The sequence below is a fragment of the Aethalodelphis obliquidens genome, unplaced genomic scaffold (genome assembly GCF_003676395.1).
Source record: "Aethalodelphis obliquidens isolate GAN/ISIS:26980383/991018 unplaced genomic scaffold, ASM367639v1 scaffold21, whole genome shotgun sequence".
Classification (NCBI taxonomy): Eukaryota; Metazoa; Chordata; class Mammalia; order Artiodactyla; family Delphinidae; genus Aethalodelphis; species Aethalodelphis obliquidens.
The window spans coordinates 13,524,470-13,538,923 of NW_020837965.1; the positions used below are offsets into that span (position 1 = coordinate 13,524,470).

The 14,454-nt window shown below is 36.3% G+C and overlaps 1 protein-coding gene across 24 annotated transcripts in view; it reads left to right on the forward strand.

Annotated features, from left to right (window-relative positions):
• Positions 1–14,454, forward strand: part of ZC3H14 (zinc finger CCCH-type containing 14) — a 38,343-nt gene that overhangs the window by 7,948 nt on the left and 15,941 nt on the right. For 17 of the 24 annotated variants that reach the window (XM_027120259.1, XM_027120260.1, XM_027120270.1 and 14 more), the window contains 6 exons: positions 260–300; positions 776–971; positions 1,326–1,755; positions 2,295–2,455; positions 2,852–2,952; positions 4,188–4,343. In XM_027120259.1, the coding sequence (XP_026976060.1) occupies positions 260–300; positions 776–971; positions 1,326–1,755; positions 2,295–2,455; positions 2,852–2,952; positions 4,188–4,343 (1,085 nt within the window). Of the gene's footprint in view, positions 1–259; positions 323–775; positions 972–1,325; positions 1,756–2,294; positions 2,456–2,851; positions 2,953–4,187; positions 4,344–14,454 lie in introns of all 24 variants that reach the window. The other 7 variants (XM_027120269.1, XM_027120268.1, XM_027120267.1 and 4 more) reach the window with 3 other exon arrangements.

Consider the following 14,454-nt stretch of genomic DNA (forward strand, 5'->3'; position numbering starts at 1 on the left):
TTTTTGCAGAGGCTAGGTGTTGAAAATAGTGATGAAAAAATAAGATTTTTGATTATTCTACAATATTCATGTACAGCCTTTTTAAAAAAAATGTAAAACTTAATTTTAATACTATTTATCCATTAAATTCCATTCAGTACCATCTGTCAGTGTTTATCTGAAGACTAGATCTAAGATGTCATCAAATTTAGAGTGACAGTTGAAATCCAATGTTTCTTGATTAACAGAAGCTTTAACTTTTTTGGTTTTTTTCTTTTAGGCTTCATGGTGTATTAGATAAACTTCGTTCTGTAACAACTGGTAAGGTTCATAAAGATGATGTGTGAGTGTTTTTGGAATTTGCTATAGCATATGATCGTTTTTCTGAAGTCACTTATACTGCTTTGGGGAAAAAAACCATAAATTTGAAAATGGTAGTTCATTTGAAGTTTTTGAGGAAGCCCACATTTTTATGAATTTAAAAGCAATAAACTTAATATAATTCGAAGGTGATTTGAACAAGGGAAGGGAAAGTATGCAATTTATTCTAAGGAAATAATTATGGATGTGTGCAATGATTTAGCTTTAAGGATATTTCAGTGTTTTATAATTGAAATTTAAAAGTCCAGTAATAATAAATTAGATATATAATTATATCACTATGTATGGAATAATATTCACCCATTAAAAATGTTGTGGAAGAACACATATTTATTGCTTTAAAATTGGTGGTGAAGAAGGGGAAGGTTCAAAGTAATAAAAATAGCTTCAAGGGACTGTGTGTTTTTCTTTCTAGACCCCTCTAGTCTAAAGTCTTCCGATACCAACATCTTTGATAGTAATGTACCTTCAAACAAGAGCAGTTTCAGTCGAGGAGATGAGAGAAGGCATGAAGCTGCAGTGCCACCTCTTGCAGTTTCTAGCACTAGACCTGAAAAAAGAGAATCTAGGGTTTCTACAAGTTCACAGGAGCAGAAGGCTACTAATGTCAGGTAAGAGTCTTGTGTAGACCTGTGGGCAGGTGGGTGTGTGTATGTGACATTTACATTAGTTAATATGTCTTTAAATTGCTGTTTTCAGAAATTTTTGGAAATGAGGTGGTCATGAGCAGTTTTTTTGAATAAAATAATGAAGGATAAGTCCAAAGTATGATTACCTTTTATATAAAATGTAGTAAGTCAAAGTTTAAAAAAAAGAATGCAATTTCAAAGTAGTTTTTAATGGACTACATAAAGGGATTATCCATACTTTTTCATTAAGATGTATCTAAATATCCTTTGAAGAGTTGAAGATACTGCTCTAAATTGGTAACACACCCTTTTTGGTTTTGTTTTCCTTTTTAACAGACAGACTTATGATGATGGAGCTGCAACCCGACTAATGTCAACAGTGAAACCTTTGAGGGAGCCAGCACCCTCTGAAGATGTGATTGATATTAAGCCAGAACCAGATGATCTCATTGATGAAGATCTCAATTTTGTGCAGGAGAATCCCTTATCTCAGAAAAAACCTACAGTGACACTTACGTATGGGTCTTCTCGCCCTTCTATTGAAATTTATCGACCACCTGCAAGTCGAAATGCAGACAGTGGTGCTCATTTAAACAGGTTGCAGTTTCAACAGCAGCAAAACAGTATTCATGCTGCCAAGCAACTCGATATTCAGACTAGCCGGATATATGAAACAGGACGTTTGTGTGAACCAGAAGTGCTTAACAGCTTAGAAGAGACTTATAGTCCCTTCTTCAGAAACAGCTCAGAAAAGATGAGCATTGAGGTTTGTATATACTTTTAAATTCTGACTCATTAGGCTGAAAATTGTCAGTTCTTAATGCTAAATTGTACATGGAATAACTAAACACATACTGCAAGTTTGTTTTAAACTGATTTCTGTGCTGCTCAACATAGTACATCAGTCAGATTTTCCTCTCCACAACTGGCTACAGATACTTTACATCTTGTTTACTTTCCTGGATGCTAACAGTTGAGATAGCTTTAACCTTACCTTATCATTTTGCGAGGATTTTAGGTCAGTATTAGATCCTTCACAGCAACTGCCAGTAAACAATTGAGTAACTCCATTTTATTGGTTTCCTCAACAGTGCTATATGCTGCTGTTTATAAATGAATTAAAGCACTGGTTTTTGTTTTAGCTAAAGGTTGGCTATTGGAGATATTACTTGTATTTTTATAAGAAACCAGGGAAATAGCCCATGAATTCTTAATGTGCTTGGCGTTTTCTTGAAAAGAAGCAAGTATTCTGTAGTAGAATTTTATTTTCTGAGACTAGGTAAGTGGAAATTTATCTGATTGCAGGAAGAAAACTTTCGGAAGAGAAAGTTGCCTGTGGTAAGTTCAGTTGTTAAAGTAAAAAAATTCAATCATGATGGAGAAGAGGAGGAGGAAGATGATGATTGTGGGTCCCGTACAGGAAGCATCTCCAGCAGTGTGTCAGTGCCAGCGAAACCTGAACGGAGGTACCCGAACATGTCTACATTAATTTTTCATCGCCTGGTGGAGTCTTCTGGGTTCCTTGAAGAGGGTATCATGAAAATATAAATTTAATACCATGTAAGACTTTTCCATTGGTTTTTGAGCAACACTTCTATTAATGAAAGAGAAGTTGCCTAAAATTGGAGAAGATTGCAAAGAATATTAAAAACTGTAATATGGGTGGGAGGAAGGTTGATCCAAATTCATTATTTTAAAAAGTTATAAGGTTATAAGGTTCTCATCCAGTTGGCATTTCCTAAAAACTACAGCTAGTCTGTTCCAAACCTAAGAGAAGGCTGTAGTAAAGGTATAATGGATGGCTAGCATGTAAAGAACTCAAATCTAAAATTTAATCAGTATACCTTTCTTAACTTTTTTAGACCTTCACTTCCACCTTCCAAACAAGCTAACAAGAATCTAATTTTGAAGGCTATATCTGAAGCTCAAGAATCCGTAACAAAAACAACTAACTACTCTGCAGGTAATTTAAATGTATTATGTTGACATTAAGTAAGAGATTTCTGTAAGTCTTGAGTAAGCTATAGATGATTGCTCCTCAAGTTGTGATAAAATACAGATGCCTGCCAGATGTCAGGACCAAGGTGAGGTTCAGAGAATGATTAAAAGGAGATTTGACCAGTTTGAGAAGCTTTCCCGACTGTCAGTGGAACTTAGTTCTCTGAGCAACTCTAATGCCTTTTACTCCCTCTTTCTAATGTATGTGAAATATATAACGGAAATCTTAAAGGGAGTTTTGATAAATATGAGACTTTTCATATTTATAGCATTAGAGTCAACATTAGACATGAACTTACGTTATTTAAAAGGGAGCAAAATTTGAAAATATTAAGAGCCTGAAATTAGAAAAATTTGTCTAGTATATGAACAGGTTGGTTTCTTTCCTCTCAGTAGAACCCATTACTCTGTGCCCCATGTGCTATAGCCAATATATAAAATTTTCTGTTAATAAGCTGTGATGATTACCCACTCTAAATTTTTAAATTTTATTTTTGCTATGGATTTGATGACTGTTCTTTTCGCATTGTTCTGCTTTTCTATTCTCCTTTGCATCTTTTTATATGACCGCTTTCTAAAGTGAAATAAACTGTAAGCTAGCAACTTTTGAGCCTGATCGTCACCTGTCCCCTTGCTTCTCCTCATCCCTAATTTAACCCTGAACATAAACAGCTTTTGGCTTATAGGGTAAGGATTATCAGGCAAAGGCCAACACTTGACATAACAGTTCATCTGTTTACATTTTCTTTTTTGGTCTGTCAGCAATATTGAGTGTTTACAATGATGAGAAATTCAGACTTATCACTGTGACCTTAATTTCCTGCTTTTGTCATTGGAGAGTTTTCCAAGTTTTTTGAGAGATAGCATTGAAATTCTTTCTTCACCTAGGTTATCTAGATTACAGTTTGAAATTGTTATAGAACCATGAGGCAGAACCCAGACTACATTTGGTTAAAAATGAATACATGTGTGCTGCAGTGTATTTATGGCATGTAGTTTAAAATGTATAAATGTTGTTTACATAAGTATGGGTAACTGAGTCATAGAATATTATAAGGAAAAATGAGGTGTCTATGAATTGTTTCTAACTCCTCATATTCTAAACCCAAGGAGGCATTTATATTTAATGTGATATTCACTGTTGAGTTTTGAAATATTACTTCATTTGGATTTCCATCTTTTTTGCTTTTTATATAAAAGTCTCACAGAAACAGACACTTCCAGTTGCCCCCAGAACTCGAACTTCTCAAGAAGAATTGCTAGCAGAAATGGTCCAGGGGCAAAGCAGGGCCCCCAGAATGAGTTCCCCCATTAAAGAAGAGGAAACAAAAGGAGATAATATAGACAAAAGTCAAGGTAATAATTTAAATGATATTTCATTGCCTATTACACTTTTTTCATGAGGCATTAAGTATTTTCCAGTGGGTATTTATGAAATGTTGGTTATACTATGAGAAAAGGGCTTATTAATAGGCCCCCAAATAGAATAAGGGACCATGAGGAAAGTCTACCTACACTTTTTAGAATTTAAATCTTATCATTAGGGAAATTTTTAGTGTTCTCAGAAGTGGAGAGAATAGTGCAATGAATTCCCATGAACCCAGTCACCTAGCATTAATAATTGCCAGTCTTTAGAAAGCTTCTGCTTAAAGATACATAGATACCTACATTCTTCCTTTTCTTCTTTTTGTTAATCCTACCCCTCTTCTCTTGAACTTGAAATCTTTAAATCTCCCCTCTCTGAGCATCCTGTCTCTGACCTGCCAGAACTGCCTTATTGTCCCAGTGATACTACTTTATCCCCTTGTGCCTGACATACTTCCAGCTGATCTTTCTGCTTCCTTTCTCTCAACCTCCCACCCCCAACTCTTGCACAGACTCTCCTGTCTGAAGTGTGACTCTGATCATGTGACTCTTCTGTGAGAGCATTTATAGCTTCTCTTCCTACTGTGCATTATCTAGGACTGATGTCATCAGCTTGGCCTTTAGGCAGCTTCTGGTCCCTGGGCCTGCCCAGCCCTTCTCCACTGCTCTCCAACCTGTTTCTTCTGTTCCCATCAGGAAAGAGTCTAGTTCTTTTCCTCTTCTACTGAGATCTGATTAAAAAACCCCACCAAAACTGTATGCTCGTCATGACTTAATACTTTTACAGTGCTGGAATACATTTTTTCATTCCTCCTCAGCTGTGTCCTTTAAATTGTTCCAGGTTCATCTCAAATTTACTTGTTTTGTGAAGCCTTAAGGATTCATCTTATATTTGTTCTCTCTTTTTTTAAAGAAGTCTTTGACTATGGTGTGCAATTTGCTGTGTCAGCATTATGTGCAGTTCCAATAAATCATGGACCTGAAAATGGCAAAACCCTTAAAGTAGCCAGTAGGTACTAACTGGGCCAATTTGTGAAGAGTAGTTGGAAACTGGGATTTGAGCTTTAGTAAGGATTTCCAGTGAATTGAAGTCTGTCAAACGGTTTTGAATCTGTGATTTCATGATGGCATTTTTAAGTAAACAGTCGGTCCTTTTGGAGGATAATAGATACTAATTCATTGTCTTGGAAACCAGAGAAATAAAATAATTGAGCATTTATGCTGTCTTTCCTTTAAGGATGGTACCACTGGGTATCAAAGTAGTATAGGAGTTAGTACTTGTTTTTGTAAGTGAAGTTTTATTGGAAGTAAACTATGCCCATTTGTTTATGTATTGTCTGTGGCTGCTTTTATACTACAACCACAGAGTTGAATAGTTGCAACAGACCATAAAGCCCACAGAATTTAAAATAGAAAATGTTTGCTACCCCTTGTGATATAGTAGATGAAGGAAGCATCTTTTAAAATTATTCTAGCTAAGAAGTGAAAACAAAATGATGGTTTTTCCCAACTAACAGTGAATTAATGAATCTAGGCACTGATAATGGCTACTAAAATGGTTTTTAAAGTGAAAATCAGCCATTTTGTGCCTCCCAATGAAAGAATAAAACACTACCTTAGTCTTGCCAGAGGATTTGAACCTGAGTGATCAAGCCTCTGATGCAGCAGTCAGCTTGCAGGAAGTACAGAGGCCAGAGGAATATGTTAATTGCTGCACCATGAGTGTGCAACAGGCAAAGTACCCTCTCTGGGGCACTGTATAGGTCAAACAGCCTGAGAATTCTAGATTAAAAGACTTAAAAGACAAAAGGGGTAAGATTAATCTATAGTGTCTAGGTTCATACACTTGTGTGATAAAATCACAAACTGTAGATACTACTATAAAAGGCGTATGGTGGTTACTTTTGAATAGGACTGATTATATTGGAGTACATGAAGTGGGGCTTGTGGGGTAGCTTACATAGTCTGTTTTCTTGATCTGAATGGTGGTTATAAGGGTGTTTTGCCTTATAAGAACTCATTAAACTCTTACTTTTGTGTGGCTTTCTATATCATCGTTTTGTTTTAAAGTAAAGGTTTAAAAAACTGAAAAGGTATCAAGTATCTCTACTGATGAGGACTGTTACTACTCTTACCGGTACCATTTGTTTGCAAGCGTGAAGCGACACACTGCGAAGTCATTAATTAGTGTGCTTACTCACTGTTTTGTAGCTTTGTCTGTGACAGGGTTTTTTTTTTTTTTTAATTTATTTATGTATTTATGTTGGCTGAGTTGGGTCTTTGTTGCTGCGTGCGGGCTTTCTCTAGTTGCGGCGAGCGGGGGCTACTCTTCATTGCGGTGTGTGGGCTTCTCACTGTGGTGGCTTCTCTTGGTGCAGAGCACAGGCTCTAGGCGCGCGGGCTTCAGTAGTTGTGGCATGCAGGCTCAGTAGTTGTGGCTTGCGGGCTCTAGAGCACAGGCTTAGCAGTTGTGGCACACAGGCTTGGTTGCTCCGCCGCATGTGGGATCTTCCCTGACCAGCGCTCGAGCCTGTGTCCCCTGCATTGGCAGGAGGATTCTTAACCACTGCGCCACCAGGGAAGCCCTGTGACAGGTTTTTAAAAATCTATGCACATGTATTGGCATGAGTTGTTGATAGTGTGCTCTCATCTCTCTGACCTCTGTAGTTTTACTGGGCTAGCCACCTCAAAATATTTTGCTTTTTCTCTTTTTGTCTTGGGTTAATCTGTCACTAGAAGTGTATTTTGTCAGTCTTTTCAAAGGTTTATCATGACAACAATTCTGGCTTTATTGATTCTCTTTTGGTGTGTTGTCTATTTCATTGATTTGTGCTCTTATTTTTAATATACCCATCTATATTTTTCTTACTAATTTATCTTAGCCTGTCCTTTTTATTTTGCAAATGTAAACATTTAAGCTATGAAATTCTCTTGACGTGCCATTTTTGCTGCATGTCACAATTTTTTTTTTTTTTTTTTGGTATGCGGGCCTCTCACTGTTGGCCTCTCCCATTGTGGAGCGCAGGCTCCGGACGCGCAGGCTCAGCAGCCATGGCCCACGGGCCTAGCCGCTCCGCGGCATGTGGGATCTTCCCAGACTGGGGCACGAACCCGTGTCCCCCTGCATCGGCAGGCAGATTCTCAACCACTGCGCCACCAGGGAAGCCCTCACAAATTTTGATATATACATTTTTCATTATCATTTGAATTATCTTTAATTCCCATTATGATCTTCTTCGACCTGTAAATTATTTAAAAGTGTTTTTAATTCATAGTATATGGAAGTTTTGGGTTTTGTCTGTTAACCTTTTTAATTATATACTATGGACTTAGTTGTACTGTGGTCCGATAATGTGATCTGTGTAATACATACTCTTATGAAAATAGTTAAGATGTAAGGCAGTCAGTTTTGTACGTCTTTCATGTGCATTTTGGAAGAAAGTGGACTCTAATTGTTGAATTGAGAATTTTGCATTTAGTAGACAAAGCTATCCAGTTAATATTGTTCAGATCTTGACCTTGCTGAGTTTTCGGTCTACTTATCGGTGATTGAGAGGGTTTTGAAATTGCCTGTCAGGATGACAAATTTGTCTTCATTTCTCTGTACTTCTGGTAGATTTTGTTTCAGTTACTTTGTGGCTATTAAACTAGGTGCACATATACTTAAAATTATCCTGATGAATTGAATCAGGAAGGTACATCTTCCTGATGAATTGAACCTTTTATCTGTATCTATAATCCTTTATGTACTAAATGATGCTTTTATCTTCAACTCAGTTTTGTCTGATATTAATATAGCTATTTAGTTAGTATTTGCTTCATATATACGTGCTTCATGCATTTTTCAGTCTTCTCTGACCTTGTTAGGCATACGTATCTCTTAACTATCATAAAGCTAGATTACTGTTTTAAAATTCAGTCTGAGCTTGCTTTTATATGAGTTTAAACCATTCACATATATGAGAATTATTGATGGAGTTGGACTAGTTTCTGTCACCTTTTTTTGGTTTGTATTTGCCTGCTTTCATTTTTTGATCTTTTTTGTCTTTTTTAAAGATTCATTAATCACTATTGTAATTGTTGTTGGTTGCCCAGCTCTCCTTTATTTTGTACTGTTTTAAACTCTGTTTCTGTTCTTTTATTGGTTACCACTGAAATTTTACCATACAGATTTAATATTCCAGAAGTTAATATTCTGACCCCATCCCCAAACAGTAAATAGATTTTAGAATACCTTAGCTCCAGTTTTACCCCCTCAGACTTTACATTATGTTTCCAGTGTTTCCATTTTGGCCCTTTTTTTAATGGATAAATTGGGCACCATTACTGTTTTACCCAGGCAGTGTTTGTTCACATTTACCTACATATTTATTGTTTTTTTTTTTCTCATATCACTTGAATGTTATTTGGGGATTGTCATTTTCCAGTATTTTAAAGTATTTTGAAGTGTATTCTTTGGAAGTTTCTTTGGAACGGGTCTGTTGGTGGTAAATTTCCCCAAGAGTCTGTTCACCTACAAGAGTGTTCATTTCTCCTTGTTCTTGTGCAGTAGCTAGCTTTACTGCATACACAAATTTAGGTTAACAAGAGTTATTTGCTCTCATCACCTTGTTTATATTATGCCATTGTCTTCTGGCTTCCATGGTTGTTGAGTGGACTTCTGTTATTCTAATTGTCTGTTGTTCCTTTGTAGGTGATCTGTCCTTTTTCTGGCTGCTTTCAGGATCTTCTGTCTGTCTTTGATGTTCTGCAGTTTCACTACAATGTGTCTAGGCATGGATTTCCTTTTATTTTTCCTATTTGGTATATGTTAAATAAAATTTTATATTTAAAGTAAAATACGGTACATTATGAAATATATGCTCACCATAGAAAATTTGGAAAAACAAAACAAATCATTGCAATACCTGCTGATAGATTAGAAAATAATCAAATAGTATAGAACAATTTAGAATAACAAGTAACATTCTTTGCTTCATTATTTTCCACACTGGTTCTCCTGGAGGCCACCACTTTTAAATGCTTCTGTTTATGACTTTCTTTCATTTTCTCCATGTCTGTAATAATATGCTTATACCGCTGTTTCTTAATTCACCAACTATAGATGTTATGTTTTGATTTCTTGCTACAGTATATCAGTATCTAACTCTCACTTTTCCTTGCCTCCAAGCCCATGTAGTAAATTCACTATTTTTAGTTCATCTACGGATTACTTTTATAATTTTAAGTAATACACCTATTTCTTGTCTGATTAACTGTATCAGTATATTTTGACTCCTGAAAGATAAGGATATTTATGTCCTTTAATTCTTATACATCTTTTCTCATCCCCCCACTTTCTAAATTCTGTCACCCGTACTTTTATATGGCTGAAGATCTAATTTACATTTTGTTCTGTTTTTCTAGTTACAGTTGCCATGCTTTGTAGATTGACTGTAAAAGTAGAGAACCAGTAAGCAGTGTTTAAATCATTAAGACTCAAAATGCTTCTCAGGGCCAAGTTTACATCATCTTCTAGAGTTCTTCATTTAGGGGTTCCCTAGAGTTGTTTACATTTTTCCCCTTATGTACAGTGTTTTGTTTTTCTTTGATTCTTCTTTTTTTCCCCCTTCTTGCATTGCCTACCTGTATTATAGTCTGAAGGTCTATCATTTTATACTATTAAATCTTTGGGTTTCCCTTTTTTCTTAGGTACCTTCCTCCTAGAGCCTCTGTCCTCTTCTGATCATCCCACTGGTTGCTCTCTAGGTCTGGTTCAAGGCTGTCATCCCAGGATTTACTCCTCCCCCGAGTTTGCTCTGCATTTCCTGGATCCCACTTTATCTTCTCAGTATAGTCTTCTGTTTTGTCACCACATCATGAAGAAACTTATATGGGAGGTAAATTTTTTGAGCCCTTAGAAATCGGAAGTATTTGATACTTCGACTAGGTACAGAATTCTGATCCTCAAAAAACTTTGAAGGCGTGACTTCATTATCTTGAGACTTCTAATGTTTATGCTGAGAAGTTGGTAGCCCATCTGATTCTTATTCCATTATTAATACTAGGGCTTTTCCTCTGGGGATATTTAGGATTTTCTCTGTGGTGGTTTGTTTTTTTGTCTTTGTTTTTTTTTTTAATGGAAGTATAGTTGATATACAGTGTTTCAGGTATACAGCAAAGTGATTGATTTATACACACACACACACACACACACACACACACACACACACACACACACACTCTTCAGATTCTTTTCCATTATAGGTTATTAGTCTTATGTGTTCTTGATGTCTGAAATCTGCTATGATAAGTCTAGGTACTAGTTAGTTACTTACGGGCTGGATACCCTGGGCACCCTTTTAATTTGAAAACCCATGCTTTCAGTCTGGGAAATTCTCTTATATTATTTCTATTAAAAAATTGTTCTTTTCATTGTTCTCTTCTTCTGGAAATTCTGTTAGTTGGATGATAAATTTCCTGCCTTGATTTTTCTCCCTTTTCTCTCCTCAATTTTAACTTGATCTTGTTCTACTCTGGAATATTTTCTTGACTTTATCTTCAGTCCCCCTATTTTTTCTTTTTTAAGACAGGCATATTTTTAAATTTCCACAAGCTCTCTCTTGTTCTGTTTTTCATAGTATCTTGTGAATACAGGATCATTTCAAATTTGTCTGAAGAACATAATAAGAGGTTTTTTTGGATTTTTTTTTAGAGAATTCTCTTTTGTCCCCTAATGGATAGTTTTCTATCCGTGTTTGTTTGGTGTTTTTGCACTTTCATTTGCAGGCTCTTTTTAAGAAGTCTGGACACGTGGTTACTAGTATAAGAAAAGGCAGTACGAAGACGTACCTAGTGTTGTGGCATGGGCTGTAAGCTTTACTGTGGGCAGGTTTTGTTTTAAATAAAGCAGATAAGGAGCTGCTTTATTGGTCTTGAAATTGCAGAGGAATTTCCCTGGGGGGCCCTTAAACACTCCCACTAGCTGCCTAGATTCTCCCCATATCATTTGCTGAGTTTATTTAGAAAAGAATATTTTTTTAAAAATTAAAAAATTTTATCTTTTAAATGTTTGTGCCTATACACAATGTTTTCTTCCAGATGTCCACATAGCTTGCTCATCTCTGTGAGGCCTTCCCTAGCCCCCCGAGCCACACACTTCCTACCACAATTTTCCTTTTTCTTTTTTTTTGGCCGCGGTACGTGGCATGTGAGATTTTAGTTCCCAGACCGGGGATAGAACGTGTGCCCACTGCTGTGGAAGCACGGAGTCTTAACCACTGGAGTGCCAGGGAAGTCCCCCAGCCCCCTTTTCTAAAACTTAATTTTTCTCCATAGCACTTATTGCCATCTAATACATATTTTATATTTTCATAGTTTGGATACTTTTATCTAGACTTGGAGCTTTAAATATCATCAACATAAAATGTGTTTTATTTGTTTCTTTTTGAGGCTCATCTCCTTCCCCTCAACCACCACAATATAAGTTCTTTGACTGGGGCGGGGTGGTGGTGGTGGTGTGTGTGTGTGTGTGTGTGTTTCATTGCTGTTATCGAGCACCCAGAACAGTGCCTGGCATGTGGTAGGAGCTTAGTAAATATTTGTTGCCTTAATGAATGTGTCACTCCTGCTTGCATCTTACTTGTGGTTCTCCCAGTGTCTCATTTATGGCTTTTTTGCTTGGTCAGTATTTGTGCATGTATTTTCTATTTTCCAGAGGTGGTTGAAATCTCATCTGCTATGATCCCTTCCTAACCCCCATCTCTAAATCAGGGATCTCCAGATTTCTGACCATACAGTTTTTTGTATTCTAAAATTATTTTTCAGTGTGTACGCTAAATGTATGTATTTAGTTTACATATACACACTCAAATGCTCTTATTGATATGTATGTTAGAACAAAGTGGATTATCCTCTTAGAGACCCAATTTGGAATCCATTGCTTTATGTTAAGGATTTGTGCCATTTTTAAGTTCTTTACTTCATTTTTACGGACTCTCCAGAAGGAGAGGCTGTAAATGCATATACTTAATATATCATGTTGGACTGGAATCACTGTGAAAGACTCTTAGTAAAGAGGAGTTTTTGTATTCAGAGAAAACAAGGAAAATTCCCCCTTCGTTCAGCCCACTGCCTTCCTCAGAGGTAAGCACTGCATTTACAGACTGGTGTATGTCTGTAGTCTTGGCATTTTTTTTATATGTATGTACATGTCCATCCTTTCTGTATAGAGTAGAATTATCTGTATATTTATATGTACATATGTATGTCTGTATAAAGGAATTACACCACATGATTTTCTTTGTAACATGTTTTGTTCCATTTAATGTATCATAGAAGTATAATAACCTAGTGATTATGAATACGGGCTCAGGGAGAGAGACCGCTTGCGGCAAACCCGGCTCTGCCACTCACTAGCTGACCTTCACCTTTCTGTGCTCTGGTTTCCCAAGAATATGTGAACTTCCTCTGTTGATGGATATTGACGTTGGAATCTATGGAAGGATCTTTGCTTATTTTGCATTCTAAAGTTGGGCTGGGCCCAACTTTGAAGGGCCCAGGCTTTAAAGCCTCAAATGGCCTCTTTTTAGGCACTTTGTTTCTTTGTGACCCATCCCCTGTTAGAGCACTTTTCTACTTTGCTCACTGAAGTTGTATTTGCTGCCCAGCTGATTTGCAGGTGGTGCTTGGCTGGGGATTTGCCACTCTTCCTAATATTGACTATACATGTCCTCTGTTAGCTAGTGCTCTTAAAAAAATTCCATGCAACTCTAAAGCCTTGTAAAATTTGAAAATTATTTTCTGTGTAAAGATTTTGAAGAGCTTAGGTTAATTTACAGATGTAATGGAGAAACGAATGAAGATTCTTGTATAAATTTCAGCACTTTTTCTCTGTTCTCTAACTGTGAATGACATCTATTTAACTGGGAAGTCAAAGGCTACAGTTCTTTATACAAATTCTTTTAGAGAGGCTGTGGGGAGTTGTGTTTACCGTCTTGCATCCTTATATTTTGCACAGCTTATTTGTTGGCTTGGTGAGTAAACCAAAGTAAAAACAACCTTTCTCAAACTAAAGCTGTGGAGAGACATCTGTGATCTTGGATCGGAAGACTTTAATATTGTTAAGATGGTGATACTCCCCAAATAGATCTTGAATTCAACTCAATCTTTGTTAAAATCTTTGCTGGCTTTTTTGTAGAAGTTGGCAAGCTGATTTTAAAATTCACATAGAAATGAAAAGGACTTGGAATAGCCATAACTATTGAAAAATAATAAAATTGGCAGACTTATATTTCAAAACTTACTACAGAGCTACAGTAATCAAGACTGGCACTGGCATAAGGGTATACATACAGACCAGTGGAATCAAATTGAGAATCCAGAAATGAACCAGTATTCTTATGATCAATTTGAATTTCAGTAAGGATGCAAAGACAATTCATTGGGGAAAGAGCAGTCTTTTCAAAAAATGTTGCTGGACACCTGGATATCCACCTGCAAAAGAATGAAGTTGGACCCTTACCTTACACCATATATAAAAATTAACTCAAAATGTAAGAACTAAAATTATAAAACTCTTAGGAAAAAATAGGTATAACTCTAAATGAGCTTGGATTAGGCAGTGGTTTCTTATGGCACCAGAATCACAAGAAACCAAAGAAAAAAATAGTTAACTTGCACTTCATCAAAGTTAAAAACTTTTGTATTTCAAAAGACACTATCAAGAAAAAGAGAAGACAACCCACAGAATGGGAGAAAATCACATATCTAATAATGATCTAGTATCAAACCAAGGCCAAGTCCTCATTTTCCCTATCTTTAAATTTCCACCGTATCTTATATCAGTACAGTTGAATTCCATTATTACCACACATATATATATACATTTTTTTTAAGATTTTTTTGATGTGGACCATTTTTAAAGTCTTTATTGAATTTGTTACAATACTGCTTCTGTTTTATATTTTGGTTTTTTGGCCATGAGGCGTGTGGGATCTTAGCTCCCTGACCAGAGATCGAACCCACACCCCCTGCTTTGGAAGGTGAAATCTTAACCACTGGACAGCCAGGGAAGTCCCATCACCACATATATATATATATATATATATATATATATATATAT